The sequence below is a fragment of the Rhodofomes roseus genome, assembly GCF_022264815.1.
Source record: "Rhodofomes roseus strain CIRM-BRFM 1785 chromosome Unknown C8Q71scaffold_14, whole genome shotgun sequence".
NCBI classification, from domain to species: domain Eukaryota; kingdom Fungi; phylum Basidiomycota; class Agaricomycetes; order Polyporales; family Fomitopsidaceae; genus Rhodofomes; species Rhodofomes roseus.
Genome location: NW_025952970.1, coordinates 568269 through 590960, shown reverse-complemented (window position 1 = coordinate 590960; position 22692 = coordinate 568269). Strand labels below are relative to the sequence as shown.

The following is a 22692-nucleotide window of genomic DNA, read 5'->3' as shown; positions in this document are numbered from 1 at the left end:
GAATATGCTCGTCAAGGAGGGTGAGCCGTACCGCGTGATCAAGGTCAAGATCTTCCGTGTTTTCACAACAGCACTAAGGTCGCTCAGAGTCTATATACACATGTGTACGCGTTATGATGCAAGAACTTCCACACCAGCCCGTTCAGCCGAATCCGCCAATCTGCCCTCCGACACAGCGGCAGCACCAGGTCCTCAGACATAGCACACACGATCTGCAGAGTCATACTGCATGAGAGCTGTTCAGGTGCGAATAATACTGCAGGACGTACCATGTCCACCACTTTACGGCGAGCGCCAACACTCTGTCCATGTCGAGCCCTGTGCGAACTGGCGGAGGTCGAGACGAACGGGATATATGCCGCGCCCCATGATTGCAGTCATACGACGCCACAATAAGCCAGCGCGATATTCTGGGGGGATCCAAAGAAAGAGTTCGTCTTGAGGGCCGGTGATCCATCCGTCTTCTGTCATACCGAACTCCGCACCATGCGACTCCCAGAGATCGACGAGGGAGGGTGAATCGGATCCCGTCACGATCTGGGGTGAATGCGATGCCCCGGCGGTCACGTCCCAGATACGGACAGTCTTGTCCCTTGAACCAGTTGCGATGTGCCGAGCATCTGGCGAGAACGCGATTGACGACACCGTACTTGTGTGTCCTCTGAGAGGCGGTAGGACCAGAGCACCCGTCTGAGCATCCCAGACGCGAACCGTTCCGTCATACGACGCGGACGCGAGGTGCTTTCCGTCGGGCGAGAACGCGAGTGACGTCACCATGTGTGTGTGGTCCATGCATGACTGCTCGATATGGAGATTCCAAATGCGAACACGCACCGAATAATTGGAGTTATACGCAAGGAGCTTGCCATCGGGCGACAACGCGATGCTACCCCCACCCTGCTTGTCTAGCTTGAGCAGCGGCCCAACACGGGTACCAGTGTCTGTCTCCCAAACCTGAATGGTGTCATCGCAGAAGGAGGCTGCAACGAGCCTGCCATCCAGCGAGAACGTGGTGGATTTCAACGTGTCTTGGGATGACATGTCGATGTCCACGATGTGGGCGCCCGTCGCCGATTCGACAATCTCCAACTTCTCCCACCCAAACTGAAGTGCGATTCGCTTGCCGTCCGGCGAGAGCGCGAATTCCCACATATCATACTTTTCCCAGTATCCATTGTGTGGCCATTCACCAGGGTTGCTCGCCGCCTCCACGTCCCACACGTTGATTGCAGAACCACGATGATCGTCATGATCGTCGTCGTACTCCGAGGCCGGGTCGGGGCAAGTTGAATAAGACACAAGATTTATCTTGTTGTCGTCCACCAAGAATGCGATGGCCACTGGATAGTGGCCACATTCATGACCTCGTCCCAGCAGCGGCTCTCCGACTGCAGCACCCGTATCTGCATCCCAGACACGAACAGTTCCGTCGCACGATGCAGATGCAACCTGTCTGCCGTCCGGCGAGAATGCGACCGACGTCACGCCCCCAGTGTGCCCGGGCGGCTCGCCAATTGAAACTGTGTCCCCTGTAGTAGTCTGGGCTACATCCCAGATACAGATGTCCCCGTCATCCGAGGTGGATGCAAGGAGGTGACCATCCGGCGAGAAGACGACCGATTTGACGGAGCCTGCATGTCCCTTCAGCACCCGATGACCGCCAAGTCTGCCATGCTCGAAGGACCAGACGCGCACCGTGGCATCAAACGACCCGGACGCGATGAACTTGCCATCCAGCGAGAATGCGAGCGAAAGCACGTCCTTTGTGTGTCCCTGGATCGGCTGTCCAATTGCATCACCAGTCTCCGCATCCCGCACGAGAATACCACGGACTTCCCCGTACACAACGAATGCGCTGTCTGGTGAGAACACGGCTGAGTTCAACCATGGAATTTTTTCTACAACTGCAGCGCCTGTCACTGCATTCACCCAGGTCAACTCCCCACCGTAGGAATCGCGAGGTTTCAAGAGAAAGAATCGAGAGCCCTCGTCATATGCTGCAGCGATTTTCTTGTGATTGGGCGCAAAGGCAATCATTGAAAGGTCGTCTTTGACCGCCGATCCTACCAGCTCAAACGGTTGGCCGATGGGGTCACCCGTGTCCGCATCCCATTTACAAATGACCGAGTCACGACCTTTCGGCATTGCGAGACCGGCTGCGACCCACTTGCCATCGGGCGAGAACACAACCGAGCTTACGGATGTGGTATCCGTAGGTACTTTGAGCCACCGTCCAATGCGGTGATCCAACGTAGTGTCCCAGACATAGCAGTTCCTCCCGGACGAGGACGCAGCGCGAGATCCGTCCGGTGAGAGCGCGAGGCAAGAATGCGGAATGTCAGGTCCCTGCGGCGGCTGGCCAATTTTCTCCCCCGTCCTTGCATTCCAGCGGCGGACGCCATCATCTACGATAGACACAATGTACCTCGTGTCAGCTGAGAAGGCTAGTGCGCGAACGTGGGATTTTTCGTGTATCTTCAGGAGGGGTAACGGTGTGAGCTGTTGCACAGTATCCACCTTCAGTCCACGCTTGAGCAGACGGTGATATGCCTGGCCGATCTCCGACTGTGGAGGCGTGAATGCGAGAGCCGAGATGTACATATGTGGTGCGCTGCGGATAATTGGCGTCCGGAAGCGAATGAGGAAGTCATTCGCGTCCAGCAGAAGTCGTAGACACCGTGTCACGTCCGTGCGCTCCGTGTTTCGTTTGGTGTACTGGGCGGGCAATCAGCATGTATTCGCATGACAGTATGTTAATGGACACACCTTGTCCCGGAGCCAGACCTCCAGCCTCTTGACCAGTGAAGAGGCTACATCTGCGTGGTTACAGACACTCAACACCTCCAACCAGTATAGGAACTGCTGTCGAAAGAAAGCCCAGACATGTTGAGTCGCTTGTTCCTCCGAGATGGACGACATCGTCAGGTGTTCGATCCAGAATCGACACGCGTAAACGAGATACGAAGGGAGTGCGTGACGCGACGGCTGCTTTGCATTGCTAGCGTATGATGTGCTACAACCTGACACATTGAAGAACAGGCCAGTCTCCATGATCTTGTTACACCCGAGGAAAACGTCGAGATGTGTCGCTCCGGTGTCTGCCGCCCATCGCTTTGATCCAGACCGCGTCCGTGTAGTGAGATAGTCTGGGAAGGAAGCATGGTATGTTGTCAAGAGACCGTGTTCGTCGTCATGGTTGGGGACATTGATCACGGAATGCAAAGCGACGAGTGCATAGCGGACCTGCCAGTGGTCAGGGGTGAGGCATAGCAAGTGCGCTAATTCGGGGACAGAGAGGGGATTGCTGTAAGCCTACTGCTCACCATACGTACTCACTTACCATATTCGGCTGTTGTGTCTTGTGTACGCGCTGGCCAGATTTGCTTCCGTCGTAGAACGGCCTTGCTTCTCGGACTCGAACCACCCCATCCCCACTCCCGTTCCCCCCGTACTATCCACCCGCTTTCGTATACCGTCCGTAGATTGAAATCACACACATCGTTCCTGTTCCGTTCCCGTCCGAAGACGAGTGCGTCTTGCCGCGCAACCGGCGGCAGGCCTCCACTTTTTTTTGAACACGAACGTAAGTCGTGACTTCCCGTCTCGAACGCTACCCCCCCCCCAAACAGTCCTTCACGTTGCTGTCTCCTCCGCATTCTGCGAGGATTTAACTGACGGGGCAGCCATAGCTGCTCTGACTGCGCCGTTTTACCGAACCGAACCGCATATACGCACCGCTACTGTTCAACCGTTACCGTCCTCACCCCACCGCACGCCCGTCCGCTCCTCACCGAGCGAGGGCATTCCGAACCGAAATCACGGCGTCCCGCACCCGTGGTAAACGCCGTCTCGCCCCGCCCTCACCGCTCACCCCACCGCCCGGGACCGTCTCTCCGCCTACCGCGCAGACCGCACCCAACAGCCCATCCCCCGCTGCCGCTCCGAAACCTCACGTGCCCCGAACCCCAACGCCCCCATCGGGTGCCGAGGAGCCTGTAGGTGAACGGCTGTCACCCCGCCAACCAAAATCGCCTGGACCTGCGGAGACGCGTCCCGTCTGGTCTCCGTCATCATCATCGTCATCCTCCTCTCCGTCTGCCGATCACGTCTCTGTCACCGTCATGAACACCGCTGCCCGTCGTACCACATCCTCGGTGGCCACCGTCGAGTGGGACAATCCCTCAAAGGCGCCCACACTGAAGGATGGCTCTCTGACGCCCGAGGTGCTGGAAACCTTCGAGAACTACTGCTTGCATTTCTTCGGCAACAAGGCTGTCCCTGCCGCCGACCAGACGCGTCTCGTTGCTGGGCGCATCATGATCCCGCGCGTTTTGGCCTGGACGGCGGTCCGACGTACCGAACTATACGCTATGAGCTTTGCCGACTTCATGGCTGCTGTCCGCCGGAACTTCTTGGATACTCGCTGGGAAGAGACCACGCACCGCAGCCTTAAATTAATGCGTATGAAGGACGACGAGTCGTTCGAAGATTACTGCGTCCGCTTCGAGAACATGAATGCCATCTTGAAGGACACGCCGCATCATCTTGCCGACGACGCGATTATCGACCAGCTTGCTGTCTCCGTCACACCTGCCCTCGCTTCCCGCATGTACACCCGCTCTGACGCGCTGAAGACGGCCAAGGCGAAAGGTATCCGTGACTGGCGGTCGCTGGTCCAATCGATCGACGAGGAACGCCGCGCTCAGCTCGCCGACTTCGAGGCGGTAACCCGCCGCGGTCGCGACGATAACCGTCGGAACCAGGTGCTGACCGAACCCACCCGACGTGCGAACACCACTGCGAACAATAGTCGTGCCTCGAGCAGCACGCGCCCGAGCACGCCGACCTTGCCAAAGCTCACTGCAGAAGAAATCCGCCTGCTTGACGACAACGAAGGATGCCGTAAATGCCGCCGTTTCTGGACCGATCATCGTGCTAAGCAATGCCCGAACGATTTCCCGAAGGTTGCCACGTACCGCACGCTTACGCAGGCAGACGCCGACGCCGCGAGGCGCACCCGAAACAAGCCTGTGGCTGCGGTGCAACCGACCACGTTCTCTGACGCGGAAAATGACGAGCCTGTCCCCAGCTCCTCCCGTCCGGTCGCCGTGGTCCGTGGAATGCACCAAGTCGTCCCGTATGCAGCATCTGAATTTGCCGACGACGAAGACGAGTCGGATCGCTCCGATGGTTCTGACTGGGTATGTCCCTCTCCGCAATCCCCTCGTGTAGTGGCTGCAGTTGCACCGTCTGTGGACAAGGACGTGCGATCCCCCCATCTCATGTGGGATGGCCTTGTCCATGCGACGACAACTACGGCTGACGCGATACCGATACGGGGACTGATTGACAGCGGTTCACATATAGTGTTGATCCGTGAGGATGTGGCGGACAGCTGCAACCTCCGACGACACAAGCTGCCCACGCCTGAAACCGTCGAACTCGCAATGTCCGCGTCTCAATGCAAGGAGGTCATCAGCCTCACAGAGTATGTCAATATCCGTTTCTCCTCATCGTCTTTCTCCTGGACATCCCGTTCTGTCCGTGCAATTGTGACGCCGGGACTCTGCGTCCCGGTGATCCTAGGTCTTCCGTTCTTGACTCGTAACCGCATCATCATAGACCATGCCGCCCGTACTGTCCTCTCGCAAACGTCTGGTTTTGAACTCATGCAAAGTGTATACTACCGTCCCGTCACTGTACCTCCCCCGCCGCCACCCTCTGTACAACAGTTGCAAGATGTCCTGTCCAATAAAACGGCCGTTTTGGGGGAGCTGCGCAGCGTGACTGAGACTCGTCGTGTGGAAGCTGACGCCACGCAACCCAAACCGCGCAGTGTCGTTGCTATGCTACGCGACACCATTGAGGTCTTGGCTATGCGTGAACGTCTCGCCAAGCGCGCTGAGGCGGTACTGTCCGATTACAATGAGGTTTTCAACCCCATCCCACATGCCGACCTGTTGCCCTCAGATGTGTACTGTCGCATTCATCTCAAGGATGCCAACAAAGAGATTGCGTCGCGTTCATACGCGTCGCCGCGCAAGTTCAAAGAGGCCTGGTCTACGCTCATACAAGAGCACCTTGACGCTGGACGTATTCGGCCGTCAAACTCCCGTCACGTCTCGCCTGCGTTCCTGATTCCGAAGGCTGATCCATCCGCGCTGCCCCGATGGGTTAATGACTATCGGCAACAAAATGCCAACACAGTGCCGGACAACTTCCCCTTACCACGCGTCGACGATGTTTTGGCAGACTGTGGGAAGGGCAAGATTTGGAGCAAAATGGATATGACAAACGCTTTCTTTCAGACCCGTGTCCACCCTGATGACGTGCATTTGACTGCGGTGTCCACCCCGCTCGGCCTGTATGAATGGCTGGTGATGCCAATGGGACTACGGAATGCCCCCGCCATCCATCAACGTCGTGTCACGGCGGCGCTACGCCCTTACCTCGGCAAATTTTGCCATATCTACCTCGATGATATTGTGATCTGGTCAGACACGGTTGAAGAGCACGATCATCACGTTCGTCTCATCCTGCAGGCCCTCCGTGATGCACGCCTGTATGTCAACCTTAAGAAATGTGAATTCTTTGTAACCGAGATGGCCTTCTTGGGACACATCATCTCGCGGAAAGGCATACAGCCGCAATCGTCGAAGGTCGAACGGGTCATGCAATGGCCTACGCCGAAATGTGCTAAAGATGTCCGGGCCTTTCTTGGTCTTGTCCGTTATATCGCAACGTTCTTGCCCCATCTTGCGGAACATACACGCGTGCTGACACCGCTCACAACGAAAGAGGCGAACGCACACTTTCCCGAGTGGACGGCCGCGCACCAATCTGCATTTGAGTCCATTAAGGCGCTCGTCACCAGCGCGGACTGCCTGACGGTCATTAATCACGAAGACCACAAGGACAACAAGATTTATGTAACATGCGATGCGAGCGACTGGCGTACCGGTGCCACCCTGAGCTACGGTCCTTCCTGGGAATCAGCTCGTCCGGTCGCATTCGATTCAACTCAATTAAAAGGGGCTGAATTGAATTACCCTGTCCACGAGAAAGAGTTGCTCGCCATCATTCGTGCCCTAAAGAAATGGCGATCAGACTGCATTGGCGAGCATGTCTACGTTTACACAGATCACCGTACCCTCCAGAATTTTGAGGAACAGAAGGATCTGTCTCGCCGTCAACTGCGGTGGCAAGAATTCCTGTCCCAATACGACGTGTCCATCGTATATATTCGCGGCGAAGACAATACTGTCGCGGACGCGTTGTCCAGGGTACCCCCCAATGCGTTCCCTGATGAACGAGCTGCCGTGGTTGCACCAATCTTGACAGTACAAGCGGACGCGAAACTCCTGGCCGACATGCGCCTTGGCTACGGAAAGGATGAGTTTACCGCCAAACTGATTGCAAACGCGACGTCTACACCTGGCGCACATTGCGCTAATGGCCTCTGGTACATTGGGGACCGCTTGGTGGTCCCTCGCGTCGGTTAAGTCCGTGAACGCCTCTTCCAGGCCGCTCACGATGCCCTCGGGCATTTTGGAGCCGATAAATCCTATGCTGCGCTCCGTAACGCGTTCTATTGGCCAAATATGCGCCGTGATCTCGAGCAGGCGTACATACCTGCATGCTCGGAATGCCAACGAAATAAATCCCGGACTACGAAGCCCGCCGGGCCCTTGCATCCCCTACCGGTGCCAGAGGAGCGTGGCGAGTCCGTTACCATTGATTTTGTCGGACCGCTGCCAGAAGACGAAGGCCACAATTGCTTGATGACGGTGACCGACCGACTGGGTTCCGACGTCCGCATCGTACCCACGCGTACCGATGCCACCGCAGAAGACATCGCGCTGTTGTTCTTCAACCACTGGTATTGCGAAAATGGCCTTATGTTCGAACTCATAACAGACCGCGATAAGCTCTTCGTGTCACGTTTCTGGACGGCACTGCACAAACTCACCGGTGTGAAGCTCAAACTGTCCACCTCCTTCCACCCACAGACCGACGGTGCTAGCGAGAGGACTAACAAAACCGTCGAACAGTGCCTCCGTTATCACGTACAGCGCAATCAGAAAGGCTGGGTACGCGCATTGCCCCGAGTACGTTTCGACATCATGTCTACGGTCAATGCGAGCACCGGCTATAGTAACTTCCACGTACGTTTCGGTCGTGCCCCGCGCATTCTGCCACCGCTCGTCAACGCGCCCGCCGCCCTTCGTCGCGCTGACCCCGAGACACCCGAGGCCGCGGCGGATCGTGTAATACGCCAGGTCGCGGAAGACGTCGCTGACGCCAGAGACTGTATGATCGCCGCCAAGGTGCAGCAGGCCGCTGCAGCTAACCGAGCACGCGCCGCGGAAGTACCGTACAACGTCGGGGACCTGGTGATGTTGAGCACGATGAACCGCCGTCGGCAGTATAAGCAAGCCGGGGAGAAACGCGTCGCCAAGTTCTTTCCCAGATGGGACGGCCCGTATACGGTCGTCCGGGCGTTCCCCGAAACATCAACGTACGAGATCGAGTTGCCCGCCAACTCAAAGGCTTTCCCTGTCTTCCACACCTCCGAGTTAAAGCCGCACGTCCCCAATGAAACCGACCTCTTCCCCGACAGACATCTTGACCAGCCACCTCCCATCTTGAATGATGATGGAGAGGAGGAGTTCTTCGTTGAAACGATCCTGGATGCCCGTACGTATCGGCGCAGGAAACAGTTCCTTGTACGATGGAAAGGCTACAGCCCGCGGCACGACTCGTGGGTTGATGCTCAAGAACTTCAAGACAACGTCGCCCTCGACGACTGGGAGTCTCGTAATAGGGTAGAGGGCGGGTCATAGGCGCGGTAGCTTTTCCCCAAGGGGTTTTTGACGCACCCGTGCTGTGTTCCCTTGGGTTGGAAGGATTACTATACTAACCTCATGGTCACTCTCACCCTCCCCCCGCTCAAATTTTCAAAACCAGGGAGAGTGTAAGCCTACTGCTCACCATACGTACTCACTTACCATATTCGGCTGTTGTGTCTTGTGTACGCGCTGGCCAGATTTGCTTCCGTCGTAGAACGGCCTTGCTTCTCGGACTCGAACCACCCCATCCCCACTCCCGTTCCCCCCGTACTATCCACCCGCTTTCGTATACCGTCCGTAGATTGAAATCACACACATCGTTCCTGTTCCGTTCCCGTCCGAAGACGAGTGCGTCTTGCCGCGCAACCGGCGGCAGGCCTCCAATTGCGCGCGCAGACGACTGCGTGTAAGCACCGCAGAACCCTCGTCGACTGGTCGCCATTCAAGCGCTGAAGAGCTTGGCCAAGGATGTAGTCGTACATCTCATCAATACCGGTGGGGGGATGATCTGCATGCGGAGCAACCAGTTCACGTAGCCGCTCCTGCGGAGGCTCTGGTACGTCACGCGCTTTGATGTATTTGCAGGCCGTGGCCGCATAGATGAACAGACCCTGCGAGCGGTCCACAAGAATCTTGATGTCCTCGGGAGACAACTGAACATCTTCAAAATCGGACAGTTCTGCCGTCAGAGATATACGGATGTCTTCGTCAACAATATCGCGCTCGATGTCACGCAGCCGTAGATGTCGCGAGCCTGGCTGCCTGAACATGGTCCTGATGTGATGCTCGGGCCGGCTAGTTATGAAGAACTTGAGAGGCAGCTGGCGTCCGTGTTTTACGATGACCTTCAGCAGGTTTTCTGTCGCATCCGCGTCATCGCATTCATCAAGAGCATCCACGACGACGACTGGCACTGGACCCACTGCAGTGAACGCGGCAGTCGCTGGATCGGAGATCAGAAGACGAAACTGCTCCTCGATGTTCGCACTGGCAGCGAGCGGGTTCTCTCGCAGCACCTTGACGACCTCATCCGCGAATGAGGGTGAAGACAGTGATAGGAGGTACGCAAGTGTCCGAAAGATGGACCGCACATCCCGCTGCTCGGCCTTGCGGCGAGAGCAGAAAAAACTAGCACCCAGGCGGCCTGCGTGATTCCACGAAGCGCACAACGTCTTCGCAATAGTGCTCTTCCCAGATCCCGCGACTCCGTTCAGGAAGAAGATCGACGGTACATCCTCGCCCTGGTTGCATGCTGCCCAAGTAAAGACGTCTTCGAGGAGCTGAATGCGGGTGTCCGTGGTACAGAAGGGGATGTCTATCGCATCGTAGCGGGCCGACTCACTCCCAGACAGCTTGTCCAGGTAATCTAAAGGTTCCATGAATTAGAGCAAGCCAAAGTGAGGAAGGGCTGATGGCGACTGACCAAACTGGATCCGGCTGGCTGAGTTTGCATGCGATGACTGATTAAGCCTACGCAACTCTTCCAATGCCGCAATCTGGCGTACGTTGACTAACAACTGCATCCTTGTGAGCAAAGTCGTCGTATATTCAGGCTGAAACGAACCTACAAGGAAAAGGTCCGTGGCATCCCCAACAGCACGGAACTGTCGTTCAACTTCGTCGACGTCGGCTGGCGCAAGAACTATGCGTTTGCTAATCTTGCGATCCTGTTTCTTTTGTACGATTTCCTCCACTGCGTTGAGTTCGCTGTGGACATCTGTTGAGTCGTATCATAGAGCGCACACAAGTTCTACGCTACGTACTCCGCGACCTTGTCCAGGTACTTCATCATCTCGCCCTGACGGCCTGAGTCCAAAGATCGATACATCTCAACCACCTCCGTCACGAGGGAGACTTTCTCTGTGATGCGCTTGAACTTTTCATGCACATCGACAACCGTCTGATCAAACAAAGTCAACAGATGCTGTGGTCTACTGCATGCTGACGTACCTCGACCAAGTCGAGGATTCCCAGCAGACCCCCCACGGCTGACTTGAGAGGGGGAAAGACGTCGGCGGCCCTCTCCGTGATCTGCAGCGCGCTTTTGAACACAGCTAGGCCTATCATGGCCCTACTGGGGGACTCATACGTTGCAGGGGGTTCGACGCCCTCGCCTGGATCGGCAGGTTGGTCGCCTGAGCTGGGAGCGTCGGAATCGGAGGCGCCCGCTGGGAGGCGGACATCTGAATGCTCGAGCAGCGAGTCTGCTTGGGGGTGCACTGCCTGCGAACTGAACTGTCTTCGGAATGGGCTTGTCGACCTCGGCATATGTAGGGACGGCGAGGAACCTCCCCGACACAGGAGCGACATGAGGCGATGAAATCCCTTGCTCGCAGGTCTTGACTTGTGCTCAGGCGTAGAGGAGGGCTGTCGCCGAAAAGACTTGAAGATATTCTTCTTAGGCCTCTTAGCCATGGCGACTGAGGAGGGAAAGCGAGACTACACGGGAGAGGGTAACGGCGACGGTGAGAGTCAGGGAGAGACCTGCGCGGCAACTTCGACGATGGTGCGTGCTGATAACGACTTGTGAGCAGAGATCAAAGAGTGCTTCCGAGGACAAACAACACGAGGCCTATAACGTGTGGTGCGGAATCGGCTACCCTTGTTATGGTGACTGGCGAGCCACATCTCGGCACGTTCTACCAGCGCAGGTGAACGTTGTTCTCTGCCTTGTACCCGACACTCGGTACAGCGAAACGCGCACACAAATACGATCATTGGAGAAAGCAGCAAGCGTCTAGGAACGAAGGAGCAGAAGCTCCAAAATCAAGCTGCCTTGTAGACGCCGGGTGCCCAACTGCTATTCCCAGTAATGGCCTGGAACACAGTCACACGCCATAGGCCGTACGGCTGGGAGGTAGCCCCGACCGCAGGAGTACCGCGAAGTCTCTTAGACAGCAGGTCTGCCTCTTCGACGTTACCTGCCAACCCCGGCGCATACATGCAATCGGCATGAGCTCACCTAGATAACGCCAGCCGAGCATACTCGACTCTCTCTCGTTTTCACAGTTGGTCTACCAGGCGACGGCGTGCTCCTGCGCAGGTGCTGTGTTAGCAACCCCTTCCGTTGGCGTACAAATAGGATAGTCGAGAGGTGACGACCGCACCTAAGCAGCAGACGATTCAGAGCACCTCTCTCAGCCTCGTCGCTTTTCTCCTCGGTCCGTAGCTCTTCTCTGCGCCTGCAGCTTGAAGACGCGCCGCGAGCCGAGTCGTTCAGCGGCACAGTCCCGATCGCCATGCCGGCAGATACAGTCGAACTCAGACAGGCACGCGCTCGATCTATATCATGTCATCAGAACCGTACAACTGCAAATACTTGTGCGGGCTCACATAGACCGGCCAGAAGTCTCAATGTACATGCGGGATATCGCGCAGACAAGCGTTGTGCTGCAGCGTACGCGCATGCACACCGTGTTGTCCCGTTCGACGTCACTGATCAGGGAAACGTGCAAACCATGTCGAACCCGATCGAAGGCGTGCACGAGACGTCAACTTCGTGGGCTCGCGAGACATGGAACCCCAGTCGCCGATCTTCCACAGAGCAAGCTCTGCCAAATGGGGGAAGCCGAAATGGCTGTGAGATGTTCTTGAACGTACACGCGGATAGACGCAATGTGCGGACGAACTTGAAGTGCGAGAGGTGATCGAGCCGCGTGCAACGAAGTAATCCAGAGATGCTGAGGAATCGAGGTCCAAGGGACAGACGACCGAGTGAGAGGAGAAGTGGTTGAACTACTATCCTTCCCTACTGACCAGCGTGTCTAGATCGAACGCGTTGAGCCCGCGCACGGCCATGAGCCACTCCTTCGCGCGCGGCGCGGCGCGAGACATATTGACTAGCCTTGCGTAGCTCCCGCGGTTATGAATCCCGATGCCGCGGTAGAGGTCGGGCATAGCTTGTAGATACCAAGCCACGCAGACCCGCGCAGCAATGGGGAGAGCTGATCGGTCCATCTCGTCGATGGGAAGCGAGAAGATGTCGAACGAAATGCGAGGATAGAGCGACGGGTAATGGGGGCGAAGAGTCGAATCTACATAGAAACCGAGTCTAGAAAGTGCGACCACGGGCCGGCGCGTACGACGCGCCTCCGACAGGCTCTGTAGAGGGAACGACCAACGCAGCTACGAGTTCTCAGTGGGCGATTTACGAGTAGAGAGCGACTGAGGCGGGATGCCCTGCAGGGAGGGCGGTTGGTTCTGATGAGCACGCAGTTTGAATAGCACGTCGAATCTAGTCCGAAGAAGGGAGCTATACTCAATCACTGATCAGGCCCGCGCGACAGAATAACACAGAACATAGAAGACTGACACTTGGTTCGTGTCTGAGCAACATCTCCCTAACGCAGTAGTACTGGGGAACTGCGCTCTAGGATGCAGAGTCAACGGGTGACAGCGAGGGCGAGCAGGGAGCCTCAAGGACGTCTCGAAGCTGTGTTATTGCTAGCGGAAAGCCTGAGGCCTGGGGTCCGTATAGTTGTGCTCACGGGTGTAACGAACCGCACGTCGGCGGCTACAGTGGGTCGCGGCAGTGGCGCATACATTCGTCCGCACTGCAGAATGAGATGGCAGTGTATCTAGGATGTACGCATATCAGCGCGAGCCGCAACGACCAACGTGCTGCCCTAACCTTAGAGCCATTCTTGGGCGAGGTGTTTACCGATACGTCTGCACGTAACGCGTTCGAGTTGCCCTCACCCGATGGCACCGTCTGTCAGCGTGCGACGACTCATCGACGTGATGAGCAGCGTAGAGCCGCAGTTGAAACCGTACTGGCTAGTGGGTTAATGCTGATGTGTGCGAGGCACAGGAGGTCTACTGACCGGGTGCGGAATAACGTCTCAGAAAAGCGCGGCCGGTGTCGAATAACGTGTCAACAGACGCGGAATGTTGCGAGGATTTGGGAAGAGAGATGAGGCCGCTGAAGCAGGCATGCGGACCGGACGGTATGACGATAACGATGTGGCTGAACGCATCGTGTTCAATTGTCCATCGCGGTGTCCGTCCATGTCGATGCCATGAAATTGTCCATTGTGGATGTTGGACTGCCATTGTTACTAGGCGTAGCCTTTCGGACGTGTCTAGCGCAAGACAAGAAAGAGGAAAATGTATTTTAGAGCGCGTACTGGGGGTCGAAGACCATGATTAGCGTACGGTCAACTGAGCACGAAGTAGTGGCGCACCTCAGCGACAGCACAGCCAACTCAATCCAAGCCCCATCCACATTATCGGCCACAGAATATTCCGCATTACAACCTCACGTCCGATAACGCTCAAGGCCTCCCCTTTGCTCGGGGTCGCTCGTCCGAGGGTGGTAGAGCACTGGTTGAGACGAGCCTGTCCAGGACGAACGCGTAGACTGCGACAGTTTTCGTGAGCTATATGCGGCAGGACTCCCGTCTTCCCAAAACAAGCTTCGATTGTGGACCCGTTGCGGTCGGTAGTCTACGGGGATCGAAAAGACGGCGGAGAGGATGGCGAGCGCGTCAGCTGGGCTTGCGCGGTTCCAAGTCTAAGCTCCAAGAGACGACATTATCCAGACAAAGCTGCGCACGTAGTATGGTACCATGATTTCGCGCGACTCGAGGGCAGGAACAGCGCCGTGGTGGCCAGGTGGGAGGAGGATCGGTCGTCAGTGGCACTGGACGTCGATCGCAGAGCAGACGCGCTAGCGCCGGCTCGGGTGGTGCCGAGATCCATCCGAGCAGATCCTACGCCTCGCGCGACGCCCGAGTCCGAGTCTCCTCTCGAGGCAGTGGGACTCTCAGTACCGCGACATCTAGCATCCTGTCGTTCAGGTCAACAGTATGTAATACTCAGTACACGCCAACACGACGACCACTGTCCGACCGGCCCTTGCTGTCTGCCATCCACCTTGCCACTGTGTTCGTAAGGCTGGATCCGGACCTCCTCGCCGACCAGCTGCCTAAAGCAATCTGCTAGCTCTTCATTGCCACGACTCTGACATCTAGCGACTGACAGAATCACCAGCTCGAGTCCCGGTACGCCTTGCGCTTGGATCTACTCATCATTCCATCTTTTTGCTGCAAATCTCATAAGTAAGACCGACCTCGCTCGGAAAAGGGATGCGAACGACCGCCCTCCCATCACCTTTCTATCGCTCGTAGAATGCCCTTGGCTCGTCCCTCGTGCGGTCTTGCGGTCTTGATTTCAGTGCCCTGCATATGGATTCCCATTTGCCGGGCACAGGCATCAGGCCCAACTCAGAAGACAGAGACTCTCAGGGCAAGTGTCGGTGGCGACGCGACCGCGTCGGCAGACAGCCTTCCCAATCCGCGAGCTACGCCGCCATATTATGCAACGAGAGCACACTGAATGTGCTTTTTGTCCTGGCAGGAGGGCCTATCACTGTGTTAACAGCTGAAGTGCGTTTTATTAGCGAAACATCAACACGGGCGGCGGTCGCTCACGCGGATGTCGACGTCACGCATCCGTACCCATTCACGATCAAGTCGCTCCTCGTCAGACACCTCGTCTATCGCTACATGCGAGGGCCAGTCATCGACACGCCTGGTATTTTGGGACCGCCTACGAAGAACTTGAACACGATGGAGATGGCTGGGAGCACAAACAAGGTTGAGTACATGCGCGCTGTTTTCCGTGGACGCGTACCTTCGGATGCGCGACTCGCAGTTGTCTCGGCGCTGGTTAGGCGAACTAAACAATGAGATCAAGTGGTTCTTGTACGATACCGATTCGAAGTGTAGCGTTAGTATATATGTGACGATTGCGTCGGTCATCCCGTTCTCCTCGAGCTTCCCGTTGACTCACGCCTTGCATACAGTACAACACCTACATGTGCGCGTGACGCTCTCCGAGTCCGCGTTGGTGGTCTCCTCGGACCTGTTCCGGCTCCCGGTCAAAAGCTCTACAGTTTCCACGCGGGTCATCGGAGTCTTGGGTCACCACGGGCCGTCGTCTGCTTGTTCCCAAATAGCTGCCTAGTCGAGTGGAAACGCTTGCACGTACCTCAACTTACATTTTACACAGTGCTCACCGAAGGTCGTTCACGCGGAGAAGGGCGGCGCAGGCACGGCGTGAACAACATCAGCCGCAAGGGTGAGTCCGCCTCTGCCGTTTTGTATGTGGTGCATAACGCCATCATTACGTTCTTGCAGACTCGGGACAGAGGTCGCGCAGCGTGCCTCTTGCATGAAGCCCACTCTTTCGGGGAAGCTTACGGCCCAAGGGCGCAAGACGAGCGAGCCACTGTGTCCGGGTGCCGGGTATCATGGACGGCAAGATTCATTGACAACGACATCGATGTGCTTGAGCGGGAAGGAGGGATGCTAGGCGGAAGGGCTCTATCATAGTGAGTAGTGAGGAAGAGTCCGTGAGTGCCCTGGTGTGCGGACGCTATTTAAGCTTAGTTCGGACCTCACCGCTGCCAGGCGCGACCTTCGCTGGACCAAAGAGTGCGCAGCGGCCCTTGCGAAGGTCGCCAGGTGAAGCGGGAGAATGCGTGCGAGTAGAAGGTGAAGGGGGAGACGCAGACGTGTGTTGATGAGGAGGGCGGGCCCGTGGACGAAGCAGAGTGGATGGATGAGTCGGTCGGTCGGACCAGCCGACGCCAAACAAGCGGGCAAATCTAACATTGTCAAGCGCGACTATGGCGAAAAGCCAGCAGGAGCGGGGTCGGATCGATGGTTGGCTGGTATGCGCGATGCCGCTGTATGTCTTGCGCTGTCTATGCTAATTTTGCTCGTGCTGACCGTGCCCTGTTCCTCCGCCAACATCAAAAGCTACGAACCTGCGGGATCTTGGCCGGAGGAGACTGAATATGCTCGTAAAGGAGGGCGAGCTGTATCGCGTGCAAGGTCCATAACGTCCATAACAGTACACATCTCGCTCTGAGTCTATATATACATGTGTATGCGTTGTAATGTGAACACCTCCACACCAGCCCGTTCAGCTGAATTCGCCAATTTTCAGTCCGTGGTAGCAGCAGGACCGAGTCCTCAGATGCACGATCTGCAGAGTCATGGTGAGAGCACTATAGGCGCGAATAATACTGCAGGACTTACCATATCCGCCACTTCACGCCAAGCCCCAACATTCTGTCCATGTCGAGCCATGTGCGAACTGGCGGAGGTCGAGATGAACGCGATGTGCGCCCATGACTGCAGTCGTGCGAGCCCACAACAAGCCAGTGCGATAATCTGGGGGAATCCAAAGAAAGAGCTCTTCATGAGGGCCAATGATCCATCCGTCTTCTCTCATACCGAACTCCGCACCATGCGACTCCCAGAGATCGACGAGGGAGGGTGAACCGGATCCCGTCACGATCTGGGGTGAATGCGATGCCCCGACGGTCACGTCCCAGATACGGACAGTCTTGTCCTCTGAACCAGTTGCGATGTGCCGAGCGTCTGGCGAGAATGCGATTGACCACATGTACCCCGTGTGTCCTGTGAGAGGCGGTAGGACCAGAGCACCCGTCTGAGCATCCCAGACGCGAACCGTCTTACGCGACGCGGACGCGATGTGCTTTCCGTCGGGCGAGAACGCGAGTGACGTCACCGTGCCCTCGTCTTCAAGGCATGACTGCTCGATATGGGTTTGGACATTCCAAATGCGAACACGCTCCGAATAATCGGAGTACGCAAGGAGCTTGCCATCGGGCGACAACGCGATGCGATCCCCACTGGCACGCCATTTGTCTGCCTCGAGCGGCGGCGCGACCCGGGTACCAGTGTCTGTCTCCCAAACCTGGATGGTGCCATCGTTGAAGCAGGCTGCAATGAGCCTGCCATCCAGCGAGAACGTGGCGGATAAGCTGCAATGGGCTTGGGATGACATGTCCAGGTCCACGATGTGGGCACCCTTCGCCGATTCGATAATCTCCGTGGACGACTCCTCCTGCCCCTCCAACCCAAGTGCGATCCGCTTGCCGTCCGGCGAGAGCGCGCATGCCCGCGTACCATCCTTTCCCCAGTATCCCTTGTGTGGCCGTTCACCAGAGTTGCTCGTCTCCATGTCCCACACGTTGATTGCAGGACCACGATGACCGTCGTAGTCCTTCCAGTAGGGCCAATTTGAACAAGATACAAGATTGATCTTGTTGTCATTCACCAAGAATGCGATGGCTACTGGCCAGCAGCCACAGTCGTGACCTAGTCCCAGCAGCGGCTCTCCGACTGCAGCACCTGTATGTGCATCCCAGACACGAACAGTTCCGTCTAGCGATGCAGATGCAACCTGTCTGCCGTCCGGCGAGAACGCGACCAACATCACGTCCCCAGTGTGCCCGGGCCGCTCGCCAAATGAATTCGTGTGCCCCGTAGTAGTCTGGGCTGCATCCCAGATACAGATCTCCCCGTTATCCGAGGCGGATGCAAGGAGGCGTCCATCCGGCGAGAAGACGACCGATTCGACGGAGCCTGCATGTCCCTTCAGCACCCGATGACCGGCAAGTCTGCCATGCTCGAAGGACCAGACGCGGACCGTGGTATCAAACGACCCGGACGCAATGAACTTGCCATCCGGCGAGAATGCGAGCGAGTACACATGGTTTGTGTGTCTGTTCAGCGGCTGTCCAATTGCGTCACCAGTCACCGCGTCCCGGACATGAATAGCACCGCCTAAGTCCACGCCCACAACGAATGCGCTGTCTGGTGAGAATGTACCTGCCCGTGAATATGATGATTCTGCAACCTTAGCGCCTGTCTCTGCATCCCACAACCCAGTATTCTCAGCAGTTCTGCTTACTGCAGCGATTCGCTTGCCATTGGGCGCGAACACAATCGAAACAAACTCGCGGTCGTTCGAGTCGCACGCCGATCCTGCCAGTTCAAGCAGTTGGCCGGTGGGGTCACCCGTGTCCGCGTCCCATTTGCAAATGACCGAGTCGCGACCTTTCGGCATCGTGATACCGGCTGCGACGCACTTGCCATCGGGCAAGAACACGACCAAGCTGCGGGATGTGGCATCCATAGGTACTTTGAGCGACCGTCCAGTGGGGTGATCCAGTGTAGTGTCCCAGATATGGACGGCACTCGAGTACAAGGCGTCCCAGGACACAGCGCGAGACCCGTCCGGTGAGAGTGCGAAGCTAGAATACGGAATGTCAGGTCCCTGCTGCGGCTGGCCATTTGACTCCCCTGTCCTTGCATCCCAGCGGCAGACATCGTATGCTGAGGCAGACACGATGCATCTGCTGTCAGCCGAGAAGGCTAGTGCACGAATGGAGTATTGTTCGTGTATCTTCAGGAGGGGCAACGGTGTGAGCTGTTGCGCAGTATCCACCTTCAGTCCACGCTCGAGCAGACCGAGATATGCCTGGCCGATCTCCGACTCCGGAGGCGTGAATGCGAGAGCCGAGATGTATATATGTGGCGCGCTGTTGACGATCGGCGTCCGGAAGCGAATGAGGAAGCCATACGCGTCCTGCAGAAGTCGCAGACATCGTGACACATCCGCGTTTTCCGTGTTTCGATCGGTTTGCTGGGTGTGCCAGGGAGTCAGCATGTATCCGCATGACAATATATAAATGGACACACCTTGCCCCGGAGCCAAACCTCCAGCCTCTTGACCAGTGAGGATGCTACGTCCGCGTGGTTACAGACACTCAACACCTCCAGCCAGTATAGGAACTGCTTTCCGAAGAAAGCCGAGACATCTTGAGTCGCTCGTTCCTCCGAGACGGACGACATCGTCAGGTGTTTGATCCAGAATTGACACGCGTAAACGAGATACGAAGGAGGGACTTGCCGCGGTTGCTGCTCTGCATTGCTAGCGTACGACGTGCTAGAACCCGACACGTTGAAGCAAAGGCCAGAGTTCATGCTCTCGAGACACCCGAGGAAGAGGTCACCATCAGTCGCTCCGATGTCTGCCGCCCATCGCTTCGATCCAGACCGCGTGCGCGTAGTGAGATAGTCGAGGAACGAAGCATGATATGTCGTCAGTATACCATGTTCTTCCTCAGGGTCGGGGACGTTGATCACGGAATGCAAAGCAACGAGCGCGTAGCGGACTTCCTCAGCGGTGAGGCTTAGCAAGTGCGCGATATCGGGGACAGAGAGGGAATCGAACATGCAGACGACGGCGTGTAAGCACCGCAGAACCACCTCCACTTCGTTGTTCTCCAAGCCCTGAAGAGCCTGCTCGAGGATGTAGTCGTACATCTTGTCGATACCAGTGGGAGCGTTCGCGCGTGACGAGATTAGTGCTTGAAGCCGCTTCGTTTGAGGGAGGGGTACGTTACGCGCTTTGATATATTTGCATGCCGTGGCCGCGTAGATGAACAGGCCTTCAGAACGAGCCGCAAGAGTGCTGATATCATCTGTGGACGCCGGAACGGCTTTGAGTTCTTCGGTCAGATATTTCAGGATGTCGGCGTCGACGACGTTACGGGTGATATCCTGTAGCCGCATATGTTTGCGCGAGTCCGAGTCAAGGGGCCCAAACATGTCCCTTAGGCCTGCCTCCGGCCGGCTGGTCACGAAGAACTTGAGATGCAGCTGAGGTGCCTGGTCTACGATGACATCCAGGAGATCTTTAGGTGTAGCAGCGTTATTGCTGCGAGGCCACTCAAGTTCGTCGACAGCATCAATGACAAGCACCGGCGCCGCGTCTGCCGTGGTGAATGCGATCTTGGCGGGCCTCGCGATCAGGACATCGAACTGTTTTTTGATCACAAACTTCGCGACGTCTGGGGCATCTTGAAGAGCCTTAGCGACTTCGGCGGCGAATGTGGGTGAATAGTGCGATAGGAAGTACGCAAGTGTGTGGAAAATGGACTCTACATCCTGCTGCCCAGCCTTGCCGCCGCGAGAACAGAAGAAACTGCCTCCGAGGCGGCTTTTCCCCTCCAGCGCAGCGCACACGGTCTTTGCGACGGTGCTCTTGCCTGTTCCAGCTGCTCCGTTCAGGATGAATATCGGTCGTGCATCCGCCAGTGCCCACGTATATATATCGTCCAGGAGTTGGATGCGTGTTTTCTCTGTGCAGGAAGGGATATGCATCGCATCGTGATGCGCGGATACAATCGGGTCGAGCCGCTGCATGAGAGCTGCAGGAAAGAATGTGTCAGAGCAAGCCAAAGTGAGGTAGCCGTGACGGCGACTGACCTAACTGGACCAAGTTGTCCAGTTTCGCATCCGATGACTGATTGAGCGTACGTAGCTCTCCCAACCCCTCAATTTGGCGCACACTGACTAGCATCTGCATCCTTGTGAGCAACGACATCGTATATTCGGGCTGAGACGAGCCTACAAGGAAGAGGTCCGTGGCATCCCCGACAACACGGAGCTGTCGTTCGACCTCGTCGACGTCGGCTGGAGCAAGAGCGATGCGTGTAATGATGTAACGCTCGCGTTTCTCCCGCACGACGTTGGTCACTCTATCGATCATACTGCAAATAACAGTTGAGTCGCATCACAAACCACATGGAAGCGTGGGCTACGTACTCCGCGACCTTCTTAGCGCACTCTCTCATCTCGGCCTGACTATCTGATGGCAGAGACTGGTACTTCTTAAGTATCGTCGTCATGAAAGACACCTTCTCTGCGATGCTCTTGAGTTTTTCATGCACGTCAACGACCGTCTGATGAAACAAAGTCAACCGATAATGTGGTCTCTAGTGCATGTTGACGTACTTCGACCCAGTCGAGGATTCCCAGCAGACCTCCCACGGCTAGCTTGAGAGGGGGAAAGACTTCGGCGACCCCCTCCGTGACCTCCAGCACACGCTTGAAGACGGCTAGGCCTGTCATCCCCGCTGCAGTGGATTTGACGCTGGGGCTTGGATCGGCAGGCTTGCTGGTTGAGCTGAGAGCGTCAAAATCGGAGGTGCCCGCTTCCCAGTGGACATCCGAATGCTCGAGCAGCGAGTCTGCTTGCGGGCGGACTGCCCGGGAGGTGGATGCTCTCCGAGTTGAAGACGAAGGTGGGCTTCGCGACCTCGGGTCGCCTGAATTGGCAGGCTGGTCGTCGCCTGAACTGAGAGCGTCAGATCCGGGGGTGCCCGCTGGGAGGAGGGTATTCGAATGTTCGAGCAGCGAGTGTGCTTGCGGGCCCACTTCCTGCGAGGTGGATTTCCCTCGAATTGAAGATAGGCTTCGCGACCTCGGTATTTGCAGGGTGGGCGAGGAACGCGACCAAGGCAGGAGGTGTGTGAGAGGATTAGATCCGTTCGACGTCGAAGCCGGTGTCGCAGGTCTCGGAGCTTGCGCGGGCGTAGAGGACTGAGGTCGACGTAAAACATCGAGAAAGCGTTTCTTTCCGCCTTTACGCTTCTCAGTCATGGCGGTTGAGGTGGGAAAGCGAAACTGCACGGGAGAGGCAAAGGCGACGATGAGAGTCAGGGCGAGACCTGCGCGGGGACTTCGAGGATGATACGTGCTGATAACGACAGAGATTAAACTCAAACTGGCATGAGTGCTTCCGAGGACACAGAACACGAGGCTTATAACGCGTAGTGCGAAGTCCATTACACATACTATGTTGATTGGCGAGCGAAAACCGAGGCAGTACTCACCAGCACATGTGAACGATGTTCTCCACCTTGTACTCGACACTCGGTACAGCAAAATGCGCACACAAATACGATGATTGGGGTAACCAGCAAGCGTCTAGAAACGAAGGAGCAGACGCAGGCAGACACTCCGACATCAAGCTGCCATTGTAGACGCTGGATATAGACCAATCGCCGTTCTCAGTAGATGCACCGTCGCGCGCCGTAGGCCACACGGCTGGGAGAAAGCTCCGACCACAGAAGTACCGAGAAGACAGCCAGTCTGCCTCTTCGATACAACACTCAGTACGTCGCCTTCCAACCCCGGCGCACATGCATGCAATCGGCATGAGCTCACCTAGATAA

General features: G+C 56.7%; 4 protein-coding genes across 4 annotated transcripts; 1 reads left to right on the top strand and 3 right to left on the bottom strand.

Annotated features, from left to right (window-relative positions):
• Window positions 1–2195: 2195 nt before the first annotated feature.
• On the bottom strand, window positions 2196–3051 carry C8Q71DRAFT_849202 (uncharacterized protein; the record flags this gene model as incomplete). Its single annotated transcript, XM_047926694.1, has 3 exons — window positions 2196–2405; window positions 2518–2715; window positions 2767–3051. The coding sequence occupies 3 exons, from the start codon at window positions 3049–3051 to the stop codon at window positions 2196–2198; spliced, it is 693 nt and encodes a 230-aa protein (XP_047777407.1).
• Window positions 3052–9086: 6035 nt separating this feature from the next.
• C8Q71DRAFT_131877 (uncharacterized protein) lies at window positions 9087–11537 on the bottom strand. The gene is made up of 5 exons (XM_047916486.1): window positions 10800–11537; window positions 10613–10749; window positions 10418–10556; window positions 10273–10366; window positions 9087–10215 (listed from the first exon to the last, which is right to left on the bottom strand). The coding sequence occupies exons 1-5, from the start codon at window positions 11262–11264 to the stop codon at window positions 9158–9160; spliced, it is 1893 nt and encodes a 630-aa protein (XP_047777406.1). The 5' UTR covers window positions 11265–11537; the 3' UTR covers window positions 9087–9157.
• Window positions 11538–14888: 3351 nt separating this feature from the next.
• Window positions 14889–15855, top strand: C8Q71DRAFT_131837 (uncharacterized protein). Its single transcript, XM_047916485.1, has 2 exons — window positions 14889–15601; window positions 15655–15855. Exon 1 carries the CDS (start codon window positions 15035–15037, stop codon window positions 15536–15538), a length of 504 nt encoding a protein of 167 aa, XP_047777405.1. The 5' UTR covers window positions 14889–15034; the 3' UTR covers window positions 15539–15601; window positions 15655–15855.
• Window positions 15856–16907: 1052 nt separating this feature from the next.
• C8Q71DRAFT_859264 (uncharacterized protein) lies at window positions 16908–22117 on the bottom strand (the record flags this gene model as incomplete). Its single annotated transcript, XM_047927608.1, has 6 exons — window positions 16908–19313; window positions 19370–20883; window positions 20942–21035; window positions 21087–21225; window positions 21281–21417; window positions 21470–22117. The coding sequence occupies 6 exons, from the start codon at window positions 22115–22117 to the stop codon at window positions 16908–16910; spliced, it is 4938 nt and encodes a 1645-aa protein (XP_047777404.1).
• Between the last annotated feature and the right edge of the window lie 575 nt (window positions 22118–22692).

Coding starts and splice junctions, on each gene's coding strand:
- C8Q71DRAFT_131877 (XM_047916486.1), bottom strand. CDS start 11,264: ATGGCTAAGAGGCCTAAGAAGAATATCTTCAAGTCTTTTCGGCGACAG. Junction 10,750..10,799: donor GAATCCTCGACTTGGTCGAG/GTACGTCAGCAT, acceptor TTGTTTGATCAG/ACGGTTGTCGATGTGCATGA. Junction 10,557..10,612: donor TACCTGGACAAGGTCGCGGA/GTACGTAGCGTA, acceptor AGATGTCCACAG/CGAACTCAACGCAGTGGAGG.
- C8Q71DRAFT_131837 (XM_047916485.1), top strand. CDS start 15,035: ATGGATTCCCATTTGCCGGGCACAGGCATCAGGCCCAACTCAGAAGAC.